This window comes from Pseudopodoces humilis, chromosome 7 (genome assembly GCF_049639895.1).
Source record: "Pseudopodoces humilis isolate 2021_Gansu_Grassland_sample_001 chromosome 7, ASM4963989v1, whole genome shotgun sequence".
NCBI classification, from domain to species: Eukaryota; Metazoa; Chordata; class Aves; order Passeriformes; family Paridae; genus Pseudopodoces; species Pseudopodoces humilis.
Genome location: NC_142206.1, coordinates 40,015,504 through 40,041,036, shown reverse-complemented (window position 1 = coordinate 40,041,036; position 25,533 = coordinate 40,015,504). Strand labels below are relative to the sequence as shown.

Here is a 25,533-nt window from a genome sequence, read left to right as displayed (position 1 = left end):
GCATTACCAGGACTTATACAGAATTCTGCAGCAGACTAATAACATCCTTCTGCCCATCACAATAGACTCAATAAATCTCCGAAACTCTGCCCAGCCTTTCAAGCTGACAGCTTTCCCATCCTAAGTGCTTCTTGATGCTGTCCTATACAGCAAGAATGCTCAGGGAAGATAATACCTTGCATCGAATAAAGTGGTGCTAAAACTGTAAATGCTCCTTGGTGAGATTTTATAGTTACTCTGTTTAAGTCAGTCAGTAATTAGGAGGGTTCAGGAATTTTTAGTAGGTTAGCACAGTATAGAAAATGTCAGAAAGGGAAATACCTGAGTGACCCTCTGCACCAAGCAGTCATCGGCGTAGGTTCCTTTGTGCATACATGGCAAGCGTTCAAACCGAGGGTCCTTGGCAATTCTGTGGGGACATAAAAAGCAGCATCACAACAATCAGACCAGAGAGTACAGGAACACAGTATGGAGGAACAAGAACACTCCTTTCTGACATACAAGACATTGTTCTCAAAACAAAGGATGGAGGGATGGAGTAAATGGTAGACAAAAGTCAACTGAAATGACCTGCAAGAAAAAAAATAATGCAATTTGTATAGTTATTATAGGTTAAGTATTTCTTAGTACTGGTTTGTTGGATTCAAAATCTGTACAATGTTAGGTCATTGCCAAACAAAGTAATTTGAAATAAGTTATCTGGGGGAAAAACTAGAACTTCTGGCATGTGATCATTTGCAACATACATAAAGGGACATTTCATCTCCTGTCTGAAGGGCACCATCAAAGCTGTTGAGGGTATGCACTCGTATACTTTACAACACAGCAGGCCAAAATAAAAAGAACAATACATCTGAGCAATGTACATGAACTACATTGGACTAGTTTTGTACAGATCACACAAAAACCTGGCTCTAGATGATCAGTACTTGGTACCTACTCATACAGGAATAACACAAAGTATGAATGAAAAGTTCTGTAAGATGGGGGTCACTTCTTTATTCATTTTCAGAAATTCTAGAATTAATTTTTTTTGGAGAAACGGTATAAAGCATTACATTGAAAGTCTTAGGAGTTTAAAAGATTTACAAATTAATATTGTGCATTCATACGTAGCATTTTGTTTCTAAAACTTGAACCATTATACAGATCGCATAGAGATAGAGAAATAAAACCAAGTTTAGGATCCTGCAATAATCTAACCACCCTCTAGTGCAGGAGTACCAGTCATAGCAAGTGTTTTCCATTTATTTATATTAAAGCATTAAGTTCTAGAACCAGAGAAGAACGCCCTATACCTACCTTAATGCCACACGGTACTTCTGTCCTAACTTCTCGATTTCACCCATTACACAATCTGTGATACATGGAATACCTAAATGCAAAAAAAGCCCATATTAAAGCAGGATTTATTCCAGACCCCTACATAGTGCCCACATGCCCCAGAAACATCATGGAACTCTATAATGTATTACTTACAGTGACAGCTAATAATATTGCAAGGTGTTGAAATGCAGAGCCACCAAGTTTAACCATGCCATGGTAATTTTAGATTTTTAAGTTATTAGTACTCTACCTTTGCTGAGATTAGCACTTTAAAACTGTTACTTTACTGAAACCAGAGACATTGCCAAGGTTACCACAGCTCCATGATTATACCATATATTCTTTTTACAAGATTTCTGTTATTCTCAGCCCGTTGCATGGGGGTAACAAGGAACATTGTGAGCCCACTGTTGCACTGTGTGGTCTGAAGAAGCTGTGAGCGCTGCAGAAACTCACACTTGGCATAGAGACAGTCCATCATTGACTGCACTAGGTCCAGTTTGGCCTTGATGGAGAAGTTGATGAAGTTAGTGTCAACCAGGATGTGGTAAGGGGGACCCAGCTGTGTATTATACTGGAAGAACAAGCAAGAGGGATGCTGGGGGCTGCCAGGAAGACAAAGAATTCAAATCAGTTAATTGCATTTAACATCACGTCCAATCCTACAACTTGTACAGGATGAAAGATGGATAGTGAGTGGAAAGACCCATCAGACCTCCTGCTGCAGCCCAAGCACAATCCTTCGGTTTGGGGTACAACTTCTTCTGACAGTATCGCTTAGAAACACTCTAAGTTCCAGCCTGCAGCGTGGCCGGCCCTCCCTCTACCCTTCTCTCCCTCCCCAGTGCCTGGGCAGCACTTACACCTCCCGCTCTTTGATGGCACTTGGGTCCTCCTTCTTCTTCACGGGGGCTTTTGCGCGATCCTTCTCCTTACTGCAAAGAAACATAGGCACTACTGGGGTACAGCGATAAGGAAGGGCTGCTAGCGGCGGAGAGACCCGGGCAGGGACCTCCTCCCGCCTCTCCCGAGCGGGACACGAGGACGCTCCAGGGCCCCGCGCGGGCCCGGGCCCGGCCGCAGCCACACTCACATGCGCTCATCCCGGAGGCTGATCATGCGCTTCATGACCGCGTACTTCCGCGCCTTCTTCTGCTTCCCCTGCAAGGACACGGACACACAGCCGCGATGAGCTAAGGAGAGCCCCGATCCCAGCCGGACCCCGAGCCCAGCCCGCTCCCGGCTCACCATGCCGACCCTGCCGGCGCTGCCGCCGCCACTGCCGGTGTCTCCGGTGCGTCACTGCGCCCCGCCCCGGGAGCGCGTCATCTCCGGCTGCCAGCCCCGGGCAGCGCCAGCGCGGGGCCGCGGCAGCGGGGTTGCGGCCGTCGTCGGAGACCACGGTAACAGCGGTAGCGCGTTTGCCTCCCCGCCTTCTCGGGTCCGGGCGCGGGGTAACGGGCTCCCGGGGCGAGGGAGCTGCAGCCGCAGCCCTGCCGCCCCGCCGTGCCGGGCGTCCCCCGGGGTGACGGCCCCGCTGCCGGCCCGGAGCACCCGCGGTGGGCCTGGTACAGCCGCGGCTCCGAGAGGGCCGCGGTGGGGCCGAGCTCCCGGCGAGCGGGAAGGGCCGGCTCTGCCTGCCGTGTGGCGGCCTCCGGCTCTTCAGTCGGGCTCAGGCTCGCCGCCTGCGCGGCGCTGCGGGGGTAGCGGGGCACATGTTAGTAGTGGGGGCGAGCTGGCGCCTGTGGAAAGGCCGCGGGGATGGGCGGCCCCACCGAGCCCACCGCTGCTGCAGGCTGGAAGGGGAACCGCAGCACAGCAATCGCCCTCCTGCCCTCTCGTCTCTGTTTAGCAGAGCCGGGACGTTACGGAGGTCTTCAGCTCACTCACTTGAGCTTGCTGGACTGTTTTGGGTATTTTTAAGAGTTAATGTAGTGCTGGTTTTTTCACGCCTTAGTTCATGAACTTCTTAATGAAAAACAGTGGGTCGTCATTATCTTTAGATTTTACCAATATTTGTGATCAGAAATCTTAGCGAATGAGCATAATTTTAGCTGTACTTCATGCAGCCGTAATGGTGTAGTCTGACCCAAAATGTCTTTTCTGCACATGAACCAAAATGTTCTCCAAGGTCTTGGGCCGGTCCGGGGCACTTGGTTTCTCGTGCCCTGTGCAGGGAAGGGAGAAAAAAAGGCCTTTCTCACGAAAGCTTCTGGGATTAGTGAGCTTTTGTAACTGCTGGTATCTTCCAAATACAACCGGTTTTATCTGGTGTGCTGGTCAGAAAAAGCAGCCAATGAGGAACCACTCAGGAGTTTTTTCCTGAAGTAGTGGCCTCTGTAGAACTGTGACTTATGCTCTGACAATGAGGAAGAAAATTAGACTGAAAGAAAAACCATGTTTATTAGGAAAACCACAGCTGAACTTTCCACCTGAGTGATCATACCTATCTTAACTGTTGGTTGAAGAAATGCAATTGGTAGAGTTCACATGATGCTGTTCAAGTGACCCTGAGTGGTTTGAGAAGAGAAATAATTGAGGAAGAAGAGGGTGATCTGCTTTGCCACTGATGTGCAGCAGGGCTAGTGGCTGAATTTTGTCCTGGCTTAGGAAGCAGATTTGGTGTCAAGATGAGACTGGCTGGCTTGCTGTGTTTGAGGAGGACAGGAGGAGCTGACAGACTTGGTGGTGGTTTATTCACAATAAAAAAAGTCCTTAGACTTAAGCAGTTGACAGAAGTCTCTTTTTCTTTTTTTTTTGTTTTCCTGTTGACACTGTTTTATATAGCTTGTATGTAAATTCATATGACAAATCCCATCCCTAATAAGAGAATGACTGTTTTGTGTAGACACTGACCATTGATGCAGTTTTTGTCTTTGACAGCTGATACTGGACTCTGTTTACTGTTTTTTGTGCTGACTTTTCAGTTTTCCGTGAGTGTATTTTAAAGTTAAGTTCTCATGGGCATTCCTGTTTGTTGGTTTATGCCTGCTTTACTTAGTGTGAGAAAATACTGTCTCTGCTAGAGAATAGTCGTCTGTGTATGGCATGAGACAGACGTGCCATTGGGGGTGGACATTTTTGCACATGGATTGAGAGATTCACCACTGAGATAAATGGTTCTCTTATCTTGATTGGATGAGGTAGTATCCTGAAGAAAGGCTTTAAAACAAAATTAAAGGTTTGTTGTTAAGAGCAGAATGGCAATTTATCAGTGCACCAAATAAAATCAAGAGGCACAGCAGATTTCCTAGGAGCTCAGTGCATGCATTCTGTGTAGCATGCCCCTAGCTGGTTTTGTATCTGTGGCCACATGAATGTGCCATTACTATGTTACAGTTCCTTCTGTATGTGTTACACTTGTGCTTCCTTCTGGAGCTCTGCACTGTGTTCCTCTGGCAGCAGCACAAGCTAAATGTATTCCTGTTACTGAACTTCCTTTCCTTGCTGACTTGAGGAAGCAATGGCACTGATGCAGTTTATTTTATGATTCCATGCTGTCTACCCTGATTGTGCCAGTACATCTCTCTCCTTGAGTCAAACGAAGGTGAAGCTTTCAAATCCCCATTTTCCCTGCAGGTGGCAGGAGACCATCACTTGCTCTGTCCTTGGATTGAGATTACTAAAACCTGTTGGATAATTCAGCACTTTTTCTTCCAGCCTAGCTATGATGGCACCTTATATTGCCGCTTCTCAGAATTTATTTCCCAGATAGTTACCCAGCAGTTCTCAGCACAGTTACCGTTTTAATTCACATCTGCATTCTTTTAAATGAGTGGCACTGTATCTTGGATACCACCTACTTACAACTATGTTCTTCACCTCAATGTGTTCCAGCTGCAAGAGCACCCTTAAGGCTGCTGGCAGTGAGTAAGCTATAAGGAAGTTGATTGTATAACAGCCACTTCATCTCTGGTGACCACCCAGATTGGTGTCTTGTTTACCACATCATGTAGGGATAATAAAATGCCAAGTTGCTGTGCTGATTAACTAATAAAACTGAGATAACTGATTCCCTGTGTCCAGTGAGTTCAAAAATTCTGCAAACCAGATCAAGAGATTCAGGTTCCAATTGACTTTAAAAATCCTGAAGTTTAACTGATGGATCTTTCTATGCTTGAGAGAGAGGTTGTGTGACCTGTGGTGAGCCTCACAGAAGGCAAGAAGTTGTGGAGTGAAGCAGAAATAGCTTGAGGAGATGGACCCACTTTGTGGGAGACAACTTTGTCGGTTTTTTGTGACATGAAGATGCTGGAAGGAGATCTTGTAGATTCCTAATATTGATAAGTTTCTGTGAAATTCCCCAGCTGTGTGGGGAGCAGTCACACACATTCCACAGCCAGGCCAAGCTAGAGCAGAGTTTCAACCAGTCATTTGTAGCACATCTTGGATATGTACTGTTGAAATAGCTAAAATACCAAGGAAATTGGTAGGTCCTTAATTGTGTGGTCCTTAACAGAGAGAAATTTATAATTTTAGAAAGCTGATGCTTTACTTAGGAGGAGAATGAGAATTTATGCCTTGAGGACTGCAACACTGTTGCACTGGGGAAAAGTAGAGGAAGGAGGAAAATAGATGAGTGGGTGGGACTTTCCTTGAGAGGTGGGTGAGGAAAAGACAGTGAAAGTCTGGCTGTTTCTGCAACACAACCAAAAAGCTCTGCACAGGTTTGCTGGCTGATTTTCATGTACATTAGAAGGGTTAGTAGAAGTGTGTAAAGGCAGCCAGATCTGTATGATTATTGGCATGGAGGAAAATAAGAGCCATCTGAAGAGGAAAATAGATGAGTGGGGTCTAAGGAAGAAGTGACAGCTGAGGTTGTGGAATGGTAGGCAGGAAGAGCACATCACATCCCCAAAGAGGTGACTATTTTAACGCACAGCTGCCTTGGTGAGCCTGGCTCTGTTAATTTCATTCTCACTCCTTTATGTAATCTGTGCTCTGAATGAGCAGATACTGATTGTGTAGGCTCTGTGGTGTTTCTTCTGGCATGTGTCCTGGTTTTTGTGAGCTGCGTCAATCCTTGCTGTTAAATTTTAATTTTTTTATCTCAATCCTGACAGTAAACTGTAATTTAGTGGATAGTACTGCTGAAGCTGAAATCCCTTATGGGGATCGCAATTTCCTGAATACCTAAATCAACAGTACCAAACCCAAAATCTAGTTTGTTTGTGGTTCAAGAATTCTGAAAAACCTGTTTTCTTTTATTTTGAGGCTTGACTACAAATAGCCTTTTAAATCTGGGCAAAATAATTTTGAAGATAGTATATATATTTGTTGGGTATGAAGGGCTACCTTGACTGTAGAATGGTTTGGCTTGGAAGAGACCTTAAAGATCATTTAATTCCAACTTCCCTGACATTGGCAGGGATGCTTTCCACTAGACCAGGTTGTTCAAAGCCACTTGGTTGTGAACACTTCCAAGGATGGAGCAGCCACAACTTCTCTGGGCAACCTGATCTGGTTCCTCACTACTCATGTTGAAGAATTTCTTCCTTATATCTAATCTAAACCTACACTCTTTCAGTTTGAAGTCCTTCCTTTTGTCCTATGTCCTATCACTACATGCCCTTGCAAAAAATCCCTCTGATCTTCTAGTGCAGTGGGCAGTTCTTCATTTTCTCAGTCTCTACATTTGTCTTCTGTGACTTGGTTGCTGTGGCTGGAGCAGTTGCTGGTGAAGGCTGAGGGGAAAAAGTTAAGTACCTCATCCTTCTCGTTGTCCTGCATAACCAGGTCTTGTTTCCTTCTGGAGAGGAAACATGTTTTCCCTAGTCTTTCTTTATCGCCAATGTACCTATAGAAAGTCTTCATGGTGCCCTTGATATCCCTGGCAAGGTTTAGTTCTATCAGGGCTTTAGCTTTTCTAACCTGATCCTTGGCTGTTGAGACAATCTCTCTGTAGTCCTCCTAGGCTATCTGTTATTGCTTCCATCCTTAATACTCCTTTATGAACAGCATGCAGGTTCTTAGCTGCTCCATGAAACCTATGGAGGCAGGGATGTGTTTTGTTTTAATTTGAATGTGCAAGTTTTAGGGGGTCCTATAATGAAATGGGATTATGACAGATAGAGGTGGAGGATATGGTTAAGCTTTGCACCTCATCTACAGTGGTACTTTTATAACACCTCTCATGGATTTGATGTCTAGTGATGCTCTTGCATCTTGCACCTCTCATGTGTTTCTGCTTGCTAGATTTATCCACAATGTAGACATCTAACGTTTCTCTCTTCTTTTTTTACTTTTCCAGGAAAGCTAGCAAACTGCAGGCTAAGGGAAAAGCACTGCAGGACAACTGTTTTTCCACAAAGAGGAAGAAACTACTGTGCTCAAGTCCTTATTTTGCAGCAGTGATTCTGTGATGCAAGTTCCAAGAGTTACTCTTTCTGTGATAATCTTCTCTATGGCCTCTTCTTGCTGATGTGTGTCCCAGATCTGGGCACAAAGCGGAAGGATGCTGAAGAATGGGTACCATATTTTTCGCTTTTAGAACATGGGCACTTGCGTAAAGGTGTGTGATTGCTCTTTGGTTGGAGGGCTGGACTTTGTGTCGAGGCCAGCAAAGGGGATTTGCTGGGCTAGAAAGTCATGGCTATTGTTGGGGGGAAATACCTTGTTTAAGCTTTCTGCATGCTGATGTCCATTATCGCTGCTGTCGAAATGACTGATGAATAACTCCCCTTTTGTGTTTAAAAAAAAAAGGGCAGCTTGAATGCACAATGTAGCTTCTCACTAACTGAATGGTGACATGGTGAGCTATATTGTATGCATCACTGTATGCCAAATCCTTTGTCTAATTGTCACACGCGTTCCTTGCTGCTGCTCTTGTTCCATCTGTCAGCTATGTCTTATCAACCAAACAGCATGTTGTTCTGGGTGTGGTATTTTTACTACATGTTTGTTTAGCAGTCCCCTCAGTGAAAACTTGAGTCTAGATTGGTGTCTCTTAAAATTGCTGTAAGCTTAATGGTGTACAAACAGAAGGTTTTAGCTTTTGTGTTGATCAGTGAGAGTTTCAGCAGAGAGGCTCCACTTTGCAGAAGTGAGAAGGAAAATACAAATGGACTCTTTTCCAGTTGCATTCATACATTCTGCTGTAGACTTGAAGGGCAAAAATAGATTCACCTCTGGCCTAGAAGGATTTTGTTTACTATGAGCAAATGGGGATGGTCTTGTCTGCAACTCTGTTATTCCATAGCTTTTTCTTCCAAGGTTGCTGGCTAAGGGTCAGCTTCTGTCCATTTTGGTGGTGGCTCTGTAATATGCTTTCATATCAGAGTAGAAGATAACTTCATGGCTTGCAACTAGGTGTGACAGTTTGGATGAGTGTCTTTGGCCACTGTTGTTGAAGCTGGTGATCCTGCAAAAAATACCTCCTTCTTGCAGTACCCAGAGCCTGCTGTCACTGTTTTCAAAGGGCTGATATGTTGTCCTTCTTATAGGTCCCTGAATCTGAATGGGAATCTGTGACAGAGGGAGAACTGTAGTGTGTTTTGCTGTTCACGTATTTCAATTTTATGGAATAATGCTTTAGGGATGTCCTTGGAGAGGAAGACAAGTGATCAGTAGGCATTTTTTCTGAGGAACCATAGATTAAATATAGGCCAGTGTGTGTGAGAAAGTCGCTAGACTGGACTTGGCCTATTTTGTGTTCTAGATGCAGCTGTGATCCTCGGCTGTGTGTCTCACCGAAGGGACCTGATGTTTTACATTATTGGTAAGTGAAGGAAAGGCTGCCACTGTATTTCATGACCTCTCCATAGGCTTTAGAAGTGTTTCTTGAAAGCCTTTGATTTCATTTTAGTTCAGAGTTTATCCAACAAACATGAAGTTACTGTCACCTCACACTCTGCGCTTCATCAAGAGGCAGACTTGCCTCTTGACCATTCTTCTTGATCCTAAAGTTCTTTTATTGGCTAATTCCTAAGCCATCCCCTTACTTTTTCTTCTGAGAACTAGTGGAGGGTAGTTGCATCTGTGATGCTTTTTAATCCAGCCATAATGTGTTATGCAGAAGTTGTCTGGTTATATGTTTCTCTGAAAGGAATCTCTGTAGTTCTAACTTGCTATCTGAAAGGAATTCTGTGTCTTTGTTGGGATGTCTGCAAGCCTTACCTGAGACCCTCTGCCACCTTTAACTATTTCCTTTGTTTGCAGTCATTTGCAGAGTTTTAAGAGACTTGATATTTTCTAACCTTACTTGTATCATAACACAAACCATAAATATTCACACAATAGCATCTGCCTTAAATACCTAATTTGCATTTGAGTAGAATATCATTAACTGAAAGGCATCTTTGGCTGATACAGAGGGGATTTTAGAGCCTGACTCAGCCACCTTGGCTTCTGCAACCACCCTTTGTTCTCTCCCTGCTGCAGGTGGGATCACAGTATCTGTTGTAGCTTTCTTCTTCACCATTAAGTTCCTCTTTGAGCTTGCCGCACGTATAGTCAGCTTCCTTCAGCATGAGGACCGGGAACGCCGCGGGGAGCGAACTATTTATGACTACGTGCGAGGCAACTACCTGGATCCCCGGTCCTGCAAAATCTCCTGGGATTGGAAGGACCCCTATGAGGTGGGCCATAGCATGGCCTTCCGAGTGCATGTAAGGCAATATTTTTGTTTCCATGCAGCTTTGTGGGCAGGAACAGAGGTCTGAGATAGGAGTGGGCTCTTCAAATGTGGTTTTTTGTTGGGGCTAAGCCAGATGTAACTGAGGAGTAGTCAAGCTATCTGTGGTTTTACTTTGTTACTATGTTGCAAAAGTCTGTAAGTGTATATTTGAGGTTTGCACTTCTTAAAGTCTCATCTCCCTCACTTCAGAAGCCTCTCAAGAGGCAGAGGAGGCCAGGCTTGTCCTGTCTGCTGCTTCCTTTACTGGGAAGTGAGTGGGCTGAGCCTTGCCTTCAACAAACGTGGTGCTACCTTTTGGTTGTGCAGCTGAAGTTGAGGGTGTGGGAATGGGCATTTTACCAACCCAAGAGCTGTAAAGCTTCATAGCCACTCCTCATTAACTGCAGAATGGATTGTTATTCTGTCAGACCTGTAAAAGCCTGCCAAGGGCTCTTGTTTACCTCTAAACCCAAAAGGCCAAGTCTAGGGGAAGTAAGATGAGTGAACATGAGAGTTTGGAGCTATGTGGAGCAGGTTTGATCAGGTTTTGCTGGGCTTATGTGCCTATCTTTCTATCCCACCTTCCCATCCAAGAGGGTATCAAAATAAGAAGAAAGATTCAGCTAGGTTGCCATACCCATCCCTCTTGGGAAGGTGAAGAAAACCCTTCTGCTTGATGGTTAGTGAAGAGTTCTAACTCCAGGACAGGCAGTGGAAAATGCTGAGGAGAAAGGGGCTTGTTCTATTCCCACTATTTAAATTTATTTCCTTCACCTTGCTGACACTCATGAGCTCCAGCAATGTGCCTTTCCACTTTATGCTTGTTAGTCATTTGCTTAGCCCTTTATTCATCAACAGTAGCTTTGCATACACTAGTTTCTCCTGATGTCAATCAAGATGAAAACTACTTCAGGCCCCACACCCTCTCTTACCTAGAATCAGGGAATGACAGTAACTTTTTTCTGACCGCAGGCTGATTGCAGATGGTAGGCAGGCTCTGACCAACAAGCTGCTGGCTCTTGAAGAGCCATGTATATAGAGTTTCAAGGTGTAGCTCTTTCCTTGTAAAGAAAGAATACATAGAGGTATGTTCCTTGTAAGGAACTAGAGGTATGTTACCTTCTGAAATTGTCCAGGAGATCAGTTCAGTGATTGAGCTGCCTATGATTTTATCTAACATGTTGTTTTCATCATGATGCTTCTTAGCAGTAAAGACTGGGTCAGCTCCTTAGGTCACCATCTTCATCGCACTCTTTTCTGTAACAAATTGGTAAGAGTTTTTTCAGAGCTTAGCTGTACAAATGAACAAGATCTGCTTGTTTCTCTGAAAGGGTATGGCTTTACGTTTTTCCTTTTGCTGGTGGGTTCTCATGATTTCTGCTGTAATATTGCACTACAAGTGCAGATGGGAAATGCCTGGAGGCATGTTCTTTTCAGGGCATGCATTTGAACCCCTGCACAAAAGAGAATGGGACTGTTCAATGCCCTCTTGTCCCTGTTCAATTTGGAGAACACAGTCTGTGTGACAGAGATGTCTATTAATTATTTTTTCTTTTCTGAGCTGAAGTACTTGCCCTGCCCTAGGGCAACTTGTTTTCTCTTCCTCTGTGCTCTGTATGTTTTTGCTGACCTGGACTTCTCTGTTTCCCATGCAGTTATTCTATAAAAATGGGCAACCCTTCCCTGCTCACCGGCCTGTGGGGCTGCGAGTTCACATCTGCCATGTGGAGTTAGCAATTGATATTCCTGTAACCCAGGAAGTTCTTCAGGAGCCCAATTCCAATGTGGTGAAAGTGGCTTTCACTGTGCGTAGGGCTGGGAGATACGAAATCACTGTAAAACTTGGTGGCTTGAATGTGGCATACAGCCCCTACTACAAAGTTTTCCAGCCAGGTAAGATCTAAGTGGCCCTTTAATGACTCAAAGTAGACTTGGAGGTATTGGAGGCCTGTAGGTAAATGTGTTTCCAGCTTAAATAGGTAGGTGACAGGGAAGGGGTTAACCTTCACCATTTTCTTCCTGTAATGTGTAGATCCCAGCAGCAGACTCATGAGTAAAACATACTTGTGACTACCAGTACATAACAAAACAGAAACTGCTTTACAGAACAAGTTATTAGTACTGCTTAAAATCCCTATCCACTTCTGTCACATTTTCTGTTTTGTAGTAACTTCTTCATAATCCATCTAGTAGTCAGAGAGTGCCTTTTGTGAAAGTATTGAGTTATTTGTATCTGTGTTGGAGATGCTGTCATAATTTGCCTCTTTCTGAATACCCTACTCTATTCTTGTAAGCTTCTGGAGCAGTTGCCATTGATACCTTTGATTACACACTTATGTAAAAACATTTCCTTTTTATCCATCTAAAATTTGTTTTCTTCCACTTTTGTTTTTTTGACCCAAATTAGCATCTTTTATGTTTGATGTACATGTCATTGAAAGGACCTCTATTCATTGCTTTGTGAATAAATACATAGCTTGCTAAAGTATCCCTTCAGAAAGAAGCTTGGGTTTAACCCAAATAAAGTTTGATTGGTAAGCTGCATTTGCAGGTTTTCTTAGGTGTCAGCTACCTTATATTTTGTGTGTACAGTGGGAACAAATTCCTGAGCAGAAAGTTAGAATGGTGAAAAAGCATTCTTTAGAGTACTAGTAACTTAGTTGACTTTAGTAAGTCTGATCCAAGGCACATGCTACACACTACACCATACACTTAGATGCTCAGATACTTTGCTTTTTTAATGTAGGGGCATAGAATGTGTTTAGATTTGACCCATTTTCCAGGGTATTGTGCCCCTAGTTGCTTTTCTTTTGCTTTTTGTAGCTTCACATTAGAATTTGTTTGACTGTAAATTATTGTTGTCTGCTTCAGGAATGGTGGTTCCCTCCAAAACCAAAATTGTCTGCCATTTCTCCACTCTGGTGCTGACATGTGGGCAGCAGCACACTCTACAGATAGCTCCCAGAGATGAGTATGACAATCCCACCAGCAATTCTGTGTCCCTGATAGAGGAGCACAATTACAGCCTCTCCATCCATGAGGTGAGAGTGCAACCTCACCCCTTGCTGCATGACTTCAGGTGAGCTGGAGAGCTCCTTTTATTAATTTGTTTTCTGTTTAGCTGGGTCCTCAAGAAGAAGAGAGCTCTGATGTGGTGTTTGAGAAGTCTGTGGTGTCCAACCGGCAGACTTGCGAGGTGTTCTTCCGACTCACCTTGCACTCTAGGGGGTGTTTCCATGCCTGCATCTCCTACCAGAACCAGCCCATAAGCAATGGTGATTTTGACATCATTGTTCTAAGTGGTGAGTCAAGACCTAATCGGTATTCTTTCTCCAGGTGTCCTCTTACAGTGTGCTTTGCACAGTCATGTAGCAGAGCTGTTTGTGGCTTCCCTGCAGACTGGCCATGCTTACTTGCTAAAGGAAAGCCTATTCATTTAAAAACGCTAAGGTAAATGAACTTGCTTGTAACAGGGGAGATCTCTGGGGGCTGATACTCTGATCCATTAGCAGATAAAAACAAGTGTTTTTCCCCTATTTCAGGAGGTTTACCTCTGAAATTAGACAATTTTTATTGCTTGCTAGTTGTTGACATCTGAGCCAGTCATGTATTGTGTCTTAAGTCATATGGAGGAAGAACACTCCATGTAACTTACATGGTTTTTTTGGGTTTTTTTCCACCATGTTGTAATTCCTGGTTTCTTCAGGAGTGAACCAGACTTCAGTGTGGCTGCCAAGTGGCCATGCCTTCAGCCTGGTGCTCTGAGAGAGAGGTTCTCAATGCCTCTTTTCTTCAACCAGTCACTAAACAGACAAACTTCTTGAACCTGGCCATCTTGAAATCTTTTCATCCCACTCCTGGGCTCTCTTTATCAAAGTTTCACTTGACTGGGTTTTCCTTTGGATGTGTAACCTTTAATTTAAAATCAAGGTTACTGATTTGGTCGTGGCCAGTGCATTCTTTTTCATTCTTGTCTCCATTAGGATTTACACAACTCTTTCATATCTATTCCCTCAGAGAATGAAAAGAACATTGTAGAACGCAATGTGTCCACCTCAGGTGTCAGTATTTATTTTGAAGCTTACCTTTACGATGCTCCTAGTTATACCAACACTCAGTGGCAACTTCCACCAATGCACCTGAGCTCCTCCCAGCGCCGTCCTTCTACTGCAATTGAGGATGAAGATGAAGATTCTCCTTCTGACAGCCAGACCCCTGAGAAGGTGAAGAAGCCTAAAAAAGTGTACTGCTATGTGTCACCTAAGGTAGGTATCATAAAGTTACCACACTTGAGTGCGTGTTTGAAATATGCTGTAACTGAAGATCTTCCTTGTGCTTTATATCTTAGCTTCAGATTTGGTTAAAAAAAGGCTTGCTTATGGCAAATGGGGAGCTTGTGACTGAGGATAATGTTAAAATGAACCTTGGCAGTTTTAGGAATGTGTTTTAGAACTTGAAGTTTTAGGATTGTGTTTTTAGATTTTAGGATCTTTATAGGTCTGATCCAAATCCTACTGGAAATTTTCTTGCTGATTGCTCAGTAGATATACTGTTTGCCTTGCCTTTGCTTTTTTCAGGTCAGACCTGCAATTCCTGTTCTCAATTTCTGATACTTGTAAATTTCAACTTAAGAGACTCTCACCTTCTTGGATTTTATGTCTTTCTCCTGTTTCTGGAATGTTTTGCTGAAAAGGAAAAGACAAAAAATGATCAGAGATCGAAGGGTAAATTTATAAGTAGAAGAAACAGGAGAAACTGAGGGTTCTCTTACAATAAGAATACATTAACAGTAACCATTTTCCATTATTACTGCCTAAAGTGTTCAGAAACTAGAAAGACAATTCCTCTAAATCTAATAATGAATTTAAATTCATTTTGTTCAGCTATCTCTTCAAATGCATTTTGGAAAATGCAGTGATTTATACCAAAGTGAAAGACTAGTCCAGAAATTGCTTTCCTGCCAAGGGAGAAAGAAGTCTGTGAAACAGTTATAGGATGGAGGGAGCTGCTAGAGATTCCTAAATCTGTACTGCACATGGCTCTAAGAACTGATTTTGGGTGCAATGTCCCTGTGAACTCAGCATCCTTTCAACCTTGGCATATTGTTTGGACTTCCATTCTCTTTTCTACTGCATTACCTGGTAAAGCAGATTACCAGAAGTGGGTACTGTTAGAAGCTCCCTTTGGGTAGCCAAGTTGTAAATGTGATTTTTAGGCTTGCATAATTGTATCCCTGAATGTCTCTGTGTATAGAAATAGAAACAGTAGAAAACTGTTACCATGCTGCTGTTTTAAAGAGTTGCTGTCCCTATATGGCTTGTTTGTGGATAAATGCTGATTGTCAATTTTTCCAGTCATTGCAGCTAGGAAAGGTTTGTGTAGGAAATGGTTTTCTTTTGTCTAAAGATGCTAAAATTTTAACTTCTTCTCCAGGAGACAGGAGTTGCACAGTTAGTATTTTTTTCTGGCAGAAATACACTGAGGATAAATTTCTGCAAATCTCATGAATTTAGCGATTGCAAGTGCTTTTTAAAAGATGTTTGAAATGGCTGTGAAAATTTGTGAGTAATAGGAGTAGTCTGTTGGTGTGACTTTGACAAAAACCTTTTTGTCAGTGCATTAGAATCTTGTCCTGAATTTAGCTTCTCAAGTGTACTTAAGATTACTTTCCAATTAGACTGGTGACATTCTACTGAACACAATAGCTTACTGCTATAAAATCTGTGTCATGCTGGCATCCCACATGCGTCATAAATGCACGCAGTGAAGTCTTACTTCAACAAGTTGCTTGTAGTTGTGTGGAGCTTTAAAGGTCAAGTAAGTATTGTGCCAAATGCTGCTGAAACCTGTTCCTGGGGTTGAAGGGAGGTCTAGCCTTATGGATCTGTCCTCTGCCTCACGTGTTTCGGGAACACCCCTTAATAGATGTGTTACATTTAATGTTTTCTTTTCCTTGTGGTTACTCAGCAATTCTCAGTGAAAGAATTTTACCTGAAGATCATTCCATGGCGCCTTTTCACCTTTAGAGTGTGTCCTGGCACAAAGGTGAGCCTCTTTTCACATACCTGTCACTGCACCTCCATGTTATTAGCTTGTCATCCCTGTCAATCACAGTCTGTTTTTTCCTTTTGGAGAGAAAGGCTTCCAACCACAGAACAACATTGTGTGGCATAAATTTCAGCTCTGGAATTCCCTCTCAGTGCCTAAGTTTTGCTAGTTTTTGTGGCTAGGAGCCAGTCTTATCACTCTTTCCTGCCTTTTGTCCCAATGCTAGGCAAAAATCTTGATTCCTTTGCATTTTTCTTGGTTATTTTCCTCATAACTTTCCTAAAATGCTGTGATTGTGTCCATTGAAGCCCTCAGACTTGTGTGTGAAGTTTAAAGCAGTGTCCTAAATGGAGTCTGAATGCTTGAAATAGTTTTCCTGTTAACTGCATACACATGGGGGAGCAGAGAAAGTCTTAAGAGTACAGGTGGTGTTGCTCTGTCTACTGAACATACTGTGCCTTCTGCATGATGGGTTTACTCTTTCTTGCATCTTTTTGCTGCTAGTTTTCATACCTTGGTCCTGATCCTGTGCACAAATTACTGACACTGGTGGTGGATGATGGGATCCAACCTCCTGTGGAGCTCAGCTGCAAGGAGAGGAACATCTTGGCAGCCACTTTCATTCGCTCTCTGCATAAAAACATAGGTAAAGGGACAGTGAGGTGGGTGCAGTAGTCAGGAAGTTAGCACTTGAGTCTGCTAGTTTCCCTGGGGAATAGATTGCCAGCACTGAATGACTTCTGATGAGAACTCTGGTTCCTGGAGTATCATGCTTCTAGTGAATGTACTTCATCACAGCAGCTGTTCATTTTCAGCTTGGCTTCTCTGTCAGGCTCTTTGAAAGTGCACCTGTGAATATGAATACCGGCAAGATTAATTGCAAAACTACCCTGAGAGTTCTGTCTCCAAACCTTGCTGTGGTAAACGCACTTCTGGGCTCTAAAGCTGATCTGTGCAGTCAATCTTAGGAATGCTCTCTAGATGTTTGAGGTGTTGACAGCTCAGGCCTCACCCAAATTGTCACTCTTCTCAGGAGGCTCTGAAACTTTCCAAGACAAAGTGAACTTCTTTCAGCGAGAGCTACGACAGGTGCATATGAAAAGGCCTCATTCAAAGGTGACGCTGAAGGTCAGCCGCCACTGTCTGCTGGAGTCGGTGAGTGTATGAGTGATTTTCCTTTAGCCCAGTGCTTCCTCCATCCTTTTTATTCTGCACAGTGCCTAAAGAAGTCCAAAATGGAATGTGCTAGGGAAGCCATGCTAAAAATGGTTAGTCCCTCTGTTTCAAGGCAGATGCCAGCAAGCAGCTTGAGGAGTTGTTAAACATTGCAAAGGACTGCTCAGGGAGGTTGTGAAGTCATCATCCTTGGAAGTGTTCAAGAAATGCCTGGATGTAGCACTTAGTGCCATGGTATAGTTGATGAGGTAGGGATCAGTCAAAGGCTAGAATCTATGATCTTAGAGATCTTTTTCAACTTGAATTCTTCTGTGACTCTGTAAAAAGATTCATAGCCTGTGAAAGTAGGAAATCTGCTGATGCTACTCTGTCCCTACTTTACATTGGAACTTGAGGCCTGGAGAAAGACTGTCTACTTCCCTAGATCTGGGAACAGAACATAGAGCTCCTGTGTCTTTATCTACTGTTTTTCGGGCAGAGAGCCATTCAGCAAGATAAGCTGTCAAGTCAGATGTTCCTGAGCTGCATGCAATGAAACTCTTGCAGCAATGGGCTACTAGTTGTGGTTCAGAGTGATGATAAAATATTCTGTATACAGAGTCCCTTAGTAAAATCCTCACCATTTCTGACCTGTTATGTTTCCAAAACAGAACTTAGTCATTCATATAATACAGTTCTTAAGTGACATTCTAAATACTTTGTATGCTGGGAAGGCAGTTATCCTGACTTATTGTTTCCACCTGTGTCTCACAACAGTAATGTTGTAAAGCTGGAAAGAACATTTCTGAGGAAAACAAGAGTGGCTGGGATTTCTCTTGATTTATACTCAGTAAATCTGTGTTTCAGAATATTTTCTGCATATAGCAGCTTGCAGTGTTTATGAGATTATGTTTCAGTTAATAGCTTGGACAAAATTACTTCATTCTAAACAGTATTTCCATGACTACTTTTTCCTATTACTTTGGAAATTCCTGCGCTGTCTTGAGCATTGTTACGGTCTAGTAAAACAAAATAAATCCGGTGTCATAATAACAATGATGATGATAATAATAAAAATAAATATAAGCTCTATAGTGACCAAGGTTGATAGGCACAATGAACGTGTTTAGTCCAGAGGCGTGAGTAGCATGATGTTCTAACCTCTTTGAGGATAAACTAAGCCAAAACTACCTCTATGACTGAAGACTGCCATGTAGCTTTTTTAATTTTCTTTAATTGGAGTGCAGAATCAGGGCACAGGAAATTTTAGACACTTGGGGTATTTTATTACTTGTTTGCATCGTGACTTTCTGGAAGTATGAACTCAGTAATTCTCTTCAAGCTATTTTGTAGTGCTCTTTGAAACATTCCTATTTTAAATCTAATTCGTGGGCTGAAAGTGCTTTACATAAATTGCTCCTTCCCACAGGCATTTTAATACTTCAAACAATACTTTGCAGCTTTGAGAGTGATATTTCTGTGCTAAGACCTCACACTGATTTTAGATGAGCAGTATTTTATGCGGGTAACGTGTCTCATAACAGAAGATGAGGAATTGGGTTCTGTGGCTTTGGACAAATAAGAATTAGACCTTAGGTGTTTCTAATTTTCACTTTTATACTTCTGAGTTCTAGACTATGGGGGTTTTGCATTTTCCTGTTCACATGTACAGGACTGCATATTGAGTATGGGGTGCGTATGGGTATTCTCTTTTTCTATTTTTCAGTCTTTTAAAGCAACACGAAATTTTTCTGTTTCTGACTGGAGCAAAAACTTTGAAGTGATTTTTCAGGATGAAGAAGGTGAGTTACCTGTGAATATATATGCAGAGGAAGCAAAAGGAATTATGGCAGAGTAGTTTTAGTCTGAAATTCTGATTTCTTGTAGTATGTCCATTCTTCTGTGGCTTTCCAGCTCTTTGATTTTCTCACAGATGTTAGTGAATTATCCTGCTGGTGCTATTCGATACCTACATAGGGACCTGAAACCTTATGTAAATCCTGCCCCTCCACCCCTAAAAAAAACCAAACCAGAAAATCAACTAGGACTAGGTTTGGGAGAAGAACCTATAGTTTTGCAGTCCCTTTTTATTGCTACAGAGCTGTTCATTGCGATGAACCCTTGTGTTGGGTAATACTGAGCAGTATGCATGAAACTCTTGAACTGATGACCCAGTTTGGATGACCAAACTTGTTTTATTTTGTAGCTCTGGACTGGGGAGGTCCACGCAGAGAGTGGTTTGAGCTCATTTGTAAGGCATTATTTGATACCACCAATCAGCTGTTCACCCGCTTTAGTGATAACAACCAGGCCTTGGTGAGTCTGCAGTTCCTATGCTGAATGCACAGAAATGTGACCATTGATAGTTAAACAGTGCTGCTGTTAAGTGGTGTGCTACATTACTCATTCTTTAGCTTGCCTTCATAGTCACTTCCTGTGCCTTTCTCAAAGCTTTGCTTAATGAACTTAACCCATTGAAGTGTTGAAGAACTGGCTGGGTGAGCAGTAGAGGGTGGCAAGTCAGCAGGGAAGGCTGGATTTTTGGGAAAGAGGAGGTGACATCAAAGTGTTTAGAGGTTTTGTTGGGTGTGAATATTTCAGAATCCATTTCTGCTCTCATACAGCTTCTTGCCTATGCATGAGGAACATTTCATGTTCTTCCTATGCAGGCTTAGGCATTTTATTTCTATTGCTTAGCTTTGAGGACATGACACTAAAGCTCCTTGGCCAGCTTGAGAGATGTAGTGAGTTGAAATGGTCTCATATTTCCTATTTGTGCTAGTCAGTCTGGTGCTTGGATATTTCAATTTGCTTCTTCTTTGCAGGTGCATCCAAACCCAGGGCGTCCCACATATTTACGACTCAAAGTATATGAATTTGCGGGCCGCCTAGTAGGAAAGTGTCTTTATGAATCATCTCTGGGAGGTGCTTATAAACAACTGGTTCGAGCTCGCTTCACTCGATCCTTCCTTGCTCAGATCATAGGACTTCGCATGCATTACAAGGTAAAGCTTCCCAGCCTTGTCTGAATCCTGTGTTGGTTTGGGGAGAAGTTGAATGTTGGTGAAGGAGCAGAGCCAGAATTCTGGCTAACAATGTAAGGGCTTTTTTTGTTCTTCCCTCTATGTCCCTGTTTTCTTATTCTTTCACGCAGTATTTTGAAACGGATGACCCAGAATTCTATAAATCCAAAGTGTGCTTCATACTGAACAATGATGTGAGCGAGATGGATCTGGTCTTTGCTGAAGAGAAGTATAGCAAAACAGGACAGCTGGAGAAGGTGAGGGAAGCAACTCCTGAAAGTGGGATAGTTTAATCCCTATTGCCTGCAGCAGTGGGGACTGAGAACTCTGCTATGCCCCAGAAAACTGCGCCTACTCTGGGTTTCTTGTGTTTGGGAGTTCAGATTTGGGGAATGCTACTGATCACATTCAGGCCAAGTGTTCTGTTTGCAGGTGGTCGAACTGGTGGCAGGAGGGGCTCAAGTACCAGTGACCAATGAAAACAAAATCTTGTACCTAAATCTGCTTGCACAGTACAGACTGGCGAATCAGGTTAGAGAGGAGGTGGATCACTTCCTGAAAGGTAACATGCTGCCTGCTCCCTGCTCCTGTCTGCCTTTATGTCCCAGGGCATAGCACATGCTGCTCTTCTCTTCTCTTCCAGGTCTTAATGAGTTAGTTCCTGAGAACCTCCTGGCTATTTTTGATGAGAATGAGCTTGAGGTAATCGCTGCCTCCCTAAGCAGCTCTACCTTTACTTCCCTTCCTGTCTGACAAATGGAGTGCTTTTTGGATATGGGAAAAAGCCAAAATGTTTATTCTCTAAGCACTTTAAACATCTGCAACGTGCAAAGTAGCTGTTGCCTTGTTTCCTGGGCTCCTGACTTTCTGACGGCAGTTTATTGCCTTCCAGCTGCTTATGTGCGGTACTGGAGATATCAGTGTCTGTGACTTCAAGGCACATGCTGTAGTGGTAGGAGGATCTTGGCACTTCCGTGAGAAGGTAAATTAAAGGGTTTCTCCTTCTTGCTTGTCAAAACCAGTTATCACAAATACAACAGAACTGGTTGGAATTTGGGTTTTCAGAACGGCTAACTGAAAAATTCCGGGGTCAGGTAGGACTGCGCACATTACGATATAATGTTTCCCCCTAGAGACATCCCTTCAGCCTGGCTGACTAGAGCTGATGCTTAATCAGATACCAATAAGTAAAAATTGTCAGCAGTGGTCTCTTTAAAAAAATCCAGCAAAGCTCTAATTAAGAACAGTTCAGCAGGGAGTCAGGAGGAGTTGGTGGGAATTACTGCTGCTGAAAATGTTCATGGTGATATACTTATCTCTAAGAAATGCTTGAAAAACATGCTTGCAGCCCACATGTAGTGTTTGGAGTTCAGTGCTGTGGTACTACTGATGTAGTAGCCTAAATTTGTACCCTCTAATGGTTCTCATCCGTTTCTGCATTTCCCAGTGGGAGGGGTATGGGAATAGTAGCAGCTTTGTTTAGAAAAATAATGGAAGCTGCCAAAACACCCCACATGAAAAGAGATGAAACTTGTATTTTCAATCTGTAAACACTGGGATGGTTCTACTTGCCTGAAGAAGTACCAGATGATGTGAAAAACCAAAACATTAACATAGTGTAAGAAGGAAATGCATTTTCTGCATTGTAAACCTACCTCATTGCCTAGGCAGGTACTTCTAAAAATAAAATCTCTGTGGGGAGAGCAGAAGCAGTAGAATCCTTTCTGCTTTAAGGGAAGGGATTGGTGGGAGACAGTAGTGTGGAACATCTCTTAGATTAGGAGCTATGTAATACTTGTCTCTATGTGTCACCCTGGTAAAACAAATGAGTTCTGACTGTTAATAGAATACTTGCTTGCAATTTACCGATATTCTTGCAAGTTGCTAATACGCTTGCTTGATTTCCTTGGCTGACCTGTGTTTACCTTTCTTGGTTTGTAACAGGTCATGAGGTGGTTTTGGACTGTGGTCTCCAGTTTCACACAGGAAGAGCTGGCCAGGCTTTTGCAGTTCACTACTGGTTCCTCCCAGCTGCCTCCAGGAGGGTTTGCTGCACTCTGTCCATCTTTCCAGATCATTGCAGCTCCAACTCACAGTACTTTGCCGACAGCCCACACCTGGCAAGTATCCTGGGGTGGTAGGAACTTTCTCCATGGTGCCTTTGGGAATGACACCAGCTAGTTGTGGGCAAACAATGTCATGTGTGATGCTTGTGTCAATCCATCTAAAGTCAGCTAATGGGGTCCCTCTCAGACCTAGTTTGAATGGTATTTTTCTTTTGTTTTACAGTTTTAACCAGCTGTGCCTCCCTACTTATGACTCCTATGAAGAAGTGCACAAGATGCTGCAGCTAGCTATCAGCGAGGGCTGTGAGGGATTTGGCATGCTGTGATTTCCCTTTCCCAGGAGACCATTTAGCCTCTCGGCTCTTTGTGGCAAGACCCAGGTTCAATCCTCTGCTTGTTCTCCTTCCCTTGGGCAGTGAAGGCAGAGCAAAGACTCTATGTAAAGGAATTTGTCATCCAGAAGATGTCACGTGGCCTTTCTGTATCCCAAATATGTCATCAAGAGCTCATCTTTTCCCTTTTCCTCGTTGTCCCTTTGGTTCAATGTGAAAAAAGCAAAAGGACTGGCACATTTGTCAAGGAAATATTGCACTTGATTTCCATGCACCCTGTATACCCATCCTTCTGTGAGAAGATGAAGTTCATAAGCAGAAGTTACATTGAGGTGCAGGAGATCTGCTGAGCTGCCTTTACTGTAGCTCTCTAGGAGGAAGAGGGAAGACCAGCATGGAGCTCTGCTGGAAGCCTTGGCTCATAAGAAGTCTTAGTAACTTCCTTTACCTTGGCTCAACTCCCCTAGTGATGCTCCCTGATAGATCACTATGATCTGTGAGGAAAATAGAGTTGTCCATCCTCTCAGCACCTGACCCAGAAGGGTTTCTGTTCTCCCTCTCCAGCTTGCTCTGGATGCTGTTGTTGCCTGTGCCACAGAGAAAAAAGGGCAGTATCCACTGGAGGGAGTAACCCAAAGAGGAAAACAATCTAACTGGAGCACAAGTGCTGGCCCTGACAGTGATCCTGTACTACCTCCGCCAGGGCCCAGCAGCAGAAGCGCCCTTCTCCAGCAGTGGCTGGTAATTAGCCTCTGCAAACGAACTGGAAGAGGAGTTTCTCCTCCATTGAATGTTTCTGACAGTTGATGTTGCACAGGAAGCTATTCCATGCCCTTGCCTTCTCTTCCTTTCCTCAGGAGAGAAAGTATGGGCATGAGTGTGATCCCTCAATGCTGAGCACCAATGCCTATCCCACATTCACCTTCAGGGTATGTATGTTATGTGCAGATCAATAAGCAGCTACAGTGCGCACTGTGCTTGCATTTGTTGTTGGGATGATGCTACTGGGCAGAACATGGTACCTCCACCCCAGCATCCCACAGGATCTTGGCTTCTACCTCTATCATGCAGCAGCCTGAGGCTTCTCTTTCTCTACTGCATTTTGGGCAGAGTGTCCAGGGAGTTGCTGGTGCCTGGAGAGCAGCTAGATTTCTGCCCTTCCAATCTTACCATCTTTCTTCTTCTTTTCATTTCCACAGTTCCATTCAGTGCTGTTAGCTTTCCAGCACAAAATGTTAATTAGAATTTTACTTATGTGGTCACTCAACAGCTTGCATCCACCATTGTCTGGCTTGTGGGGAAAGGAGTGGATAGACCAGAATGAGAAGTAAGTTTATGATTGGGATCTGTTGTAGTTGGCAATCCATTCAGCCCTTCCCAGGGAAGTAAAGGGAAGGGGTGTCTGGGAATCTTGATGAGTTCTTCAGTGAAGCAAAATTCAAGATCCTTGCTTTCTACAGTCAACAAGTAAGTCAAAGGCATGCAGGAGTCAAAGTGGGAGAAATGCATTGCTACTACCTGGAGTGTAAGCTTTCACTGGATTATGGAATTGCTGGACTTCTTCCAGAAAGGATTCTCAGACTGGCATCGCTGAGCTAATTTTAGAACCTTCTATTGGATAAAATGTCACATCATCCTCTTCAGTCCCCTTCTGCTGTCCTCAGGCTGATCTGGTCAGACTTGAGCACAGTATGGATATTTTAACTGTGTGTGCTTTTCAAATATAGCTTAGTTGAATTGACTGGGAATTTGTGGGAAATATTCTACATCTATAAAATGTTTTTAAAGGCAGCATCTTAGTCATTCTTGGGCTGAGTGTGTTACTTCTGTACAGAAAAAAATAAGCCATTTTGGTGCCAAAAAGCAGTCAGCTGAACATTGAGACTACTCAGGGGGATTTCTTTGCCTTGTGAATTCATTCTCTCACTGGCACTGAGGTGCTGCGAGGCTGCCAGCTTGATAGTTGCCACTGTTGTGCTCTGACAGATCACATTAGTAGTGGCTGTTCTCCCTTTTTTAGTGCAGGCTGCATTCTGCAAGGTTCTGACCTTTTCTGGGTGGAGAGTATGGTACCATTTTATTTATACTGCAGGTGGCTTCCATGGTCAGTAGAGTTACAGCTCCTGTGTTCACCATGCCCCTGCTTCAGTGCTTTCTCCAGGGACTGAGAGGAGGTGGTGGTGCTCAGCTTAACTCCAGCTTATTGGGAGGCATAGCTTGGTGTTTTTTCCATAATGTAGCCTCACCTGGTTGAGGATGTTTTCAGTCCTGTAGCTGTGGGCCAGCTCTGACAGCGACATCTTCCTCAGGAATCTTCTCCCTTCTTCTCTTGAGCTGGCCTTTTTTTATTCTGAGGATGAAGTAGCTGACCAGCGAGTGGACTTCTACGGGAAAGAGCTCCTTAATGCTTCTCATTTCATTGCAGCCAGCACCCAACACTTCCCAGCAGCTGTGAAGATGCCAAGGACTTCCATCTTAACACAAGTGCAGTCAGAACTGGGATGGGTGCTCTTAGTCAACTAAACCCATCCCCTCTGTTTGCACAGGCTGCCCCCATGTTCCTGAGTTCCACCATAGTATTTCTAAAGTTATCTCTAGCTTTACACCCTTTCCCAGTACAGTCACTTTTAATGCTGCCCTTAGTGCTGGCAATGGGGATGTGCTTTGGTCACCTATACTTGTATGTTACCTCTGGCAGAGGCTCATTACTTTCCTTTTTTGCTCCTTATTTATTGCCACTTAATAGTGAGGCTCTTCTGTAGAAATCCTTAGGATCCTGATACCATCTTAGGTTCTGTGTTTCCTGAAGCTGCTTTGAGGTGCAGGGGGCCTGGCTTCAGCCTGCTTCTGCAGGCCATGTTGCATGTTTATAGAAAACAGGAGCTGTGGATGATACAGGTCAAATCCTACTTCCCTCTGGTGAATTTCTGGCAAAGTTCAGCCAAAATTTGGAAGCCTGTGGTTGTAGT

General features: G+C 43.5%; 2 protein-coding genes across 4 annotated transcripts in view; one reads left to right on the top strand and one right to left on the bottom strand.

The window, feature by feature from the left end:
* The window catches only part of FCF1 (FCF1 rRNA-processing protein), an 8,640-nt gene extending 5,970 nt beyond the window's left edge, over positions 1-2,670 (bottom strand). Inside the window, exons 1-6 of the mRNA XM_005520262.3 lie at positions 2,575-2,670; positions 2,420-2,487; positions 2,190-2,261; positions 1,783-1,931; positions 1,303-1,375; positions 322-409 (exon numbers count right to left, since the gene is read on the bottom strand). Of these exons, the coding sequence (XP_005520319.2) occupies positions 322-409; positions 1,303-1,375; positions 1,783-1,931; positions 2,190-2,261; positions 2,420-2,487; positions 2,575-2,577 (453 nt within the window). The 5' untranslated portion in view covers positions 2,578-2,670. The remainder of the gene's footprint in view (positions 1-321; positions 410-1,302; positions 1,376-1,782; positions 1,932-2,189; positions 2,262-2,419; positions 2,488-2,574) is intronic.
* AREL1 (apoptosis resistant E3 ubiquitin protein ligase 1) lies at positions 2,645-25,533 on the top strand. 3 transcript variants are annotated; one of them, XM_088057362.1, is made up of 20 exons: positions 2,645-2,729; positions 7,577-7,794; positions 8,984-9,043; positions 9,706-9,932; positions 11,596-11,833; positions 12,812-12,981; positions 13,062-13,242; positions 13,958-14,205; positions 15,908-15,985; positions 16,493-16,634; positions 17,022-17,143; positions 18,870-18,945; positions 19,350-19,459; positions 19,969-20,148; positions 20,298-20,423; positions 20,599-20,728; positions 20,810-20,868; positions 21,059-21,148; positions 22,111-22,286; positions 22,456-25,533. In XM_088057362.1, exons 2-20 carry the CDS (start codon positions 7,791-7,793, stop codon positions 22,556-22,558), a joined length of 2,520 nt encoding a protein of 839 aa, XP_087913488.1. In that variant the 5' UTR covers positions 2,645-2,729; positions 7,577-7,790; the 3' UTR covers positions 22,559-25,533. The 3 variants fall into 3 exon arrangements, with proteins under 3 accessions (XP_087913488.1, XP_005520320.1, XP_014105445.1); XM_005520263.3 differs by having other exon boundaries at positions 7,577-7,837; XM_014249970.2 differs by lacking the exon at positions 8,984-9,043 and having other exon boundaries at positions 7,577-7,837.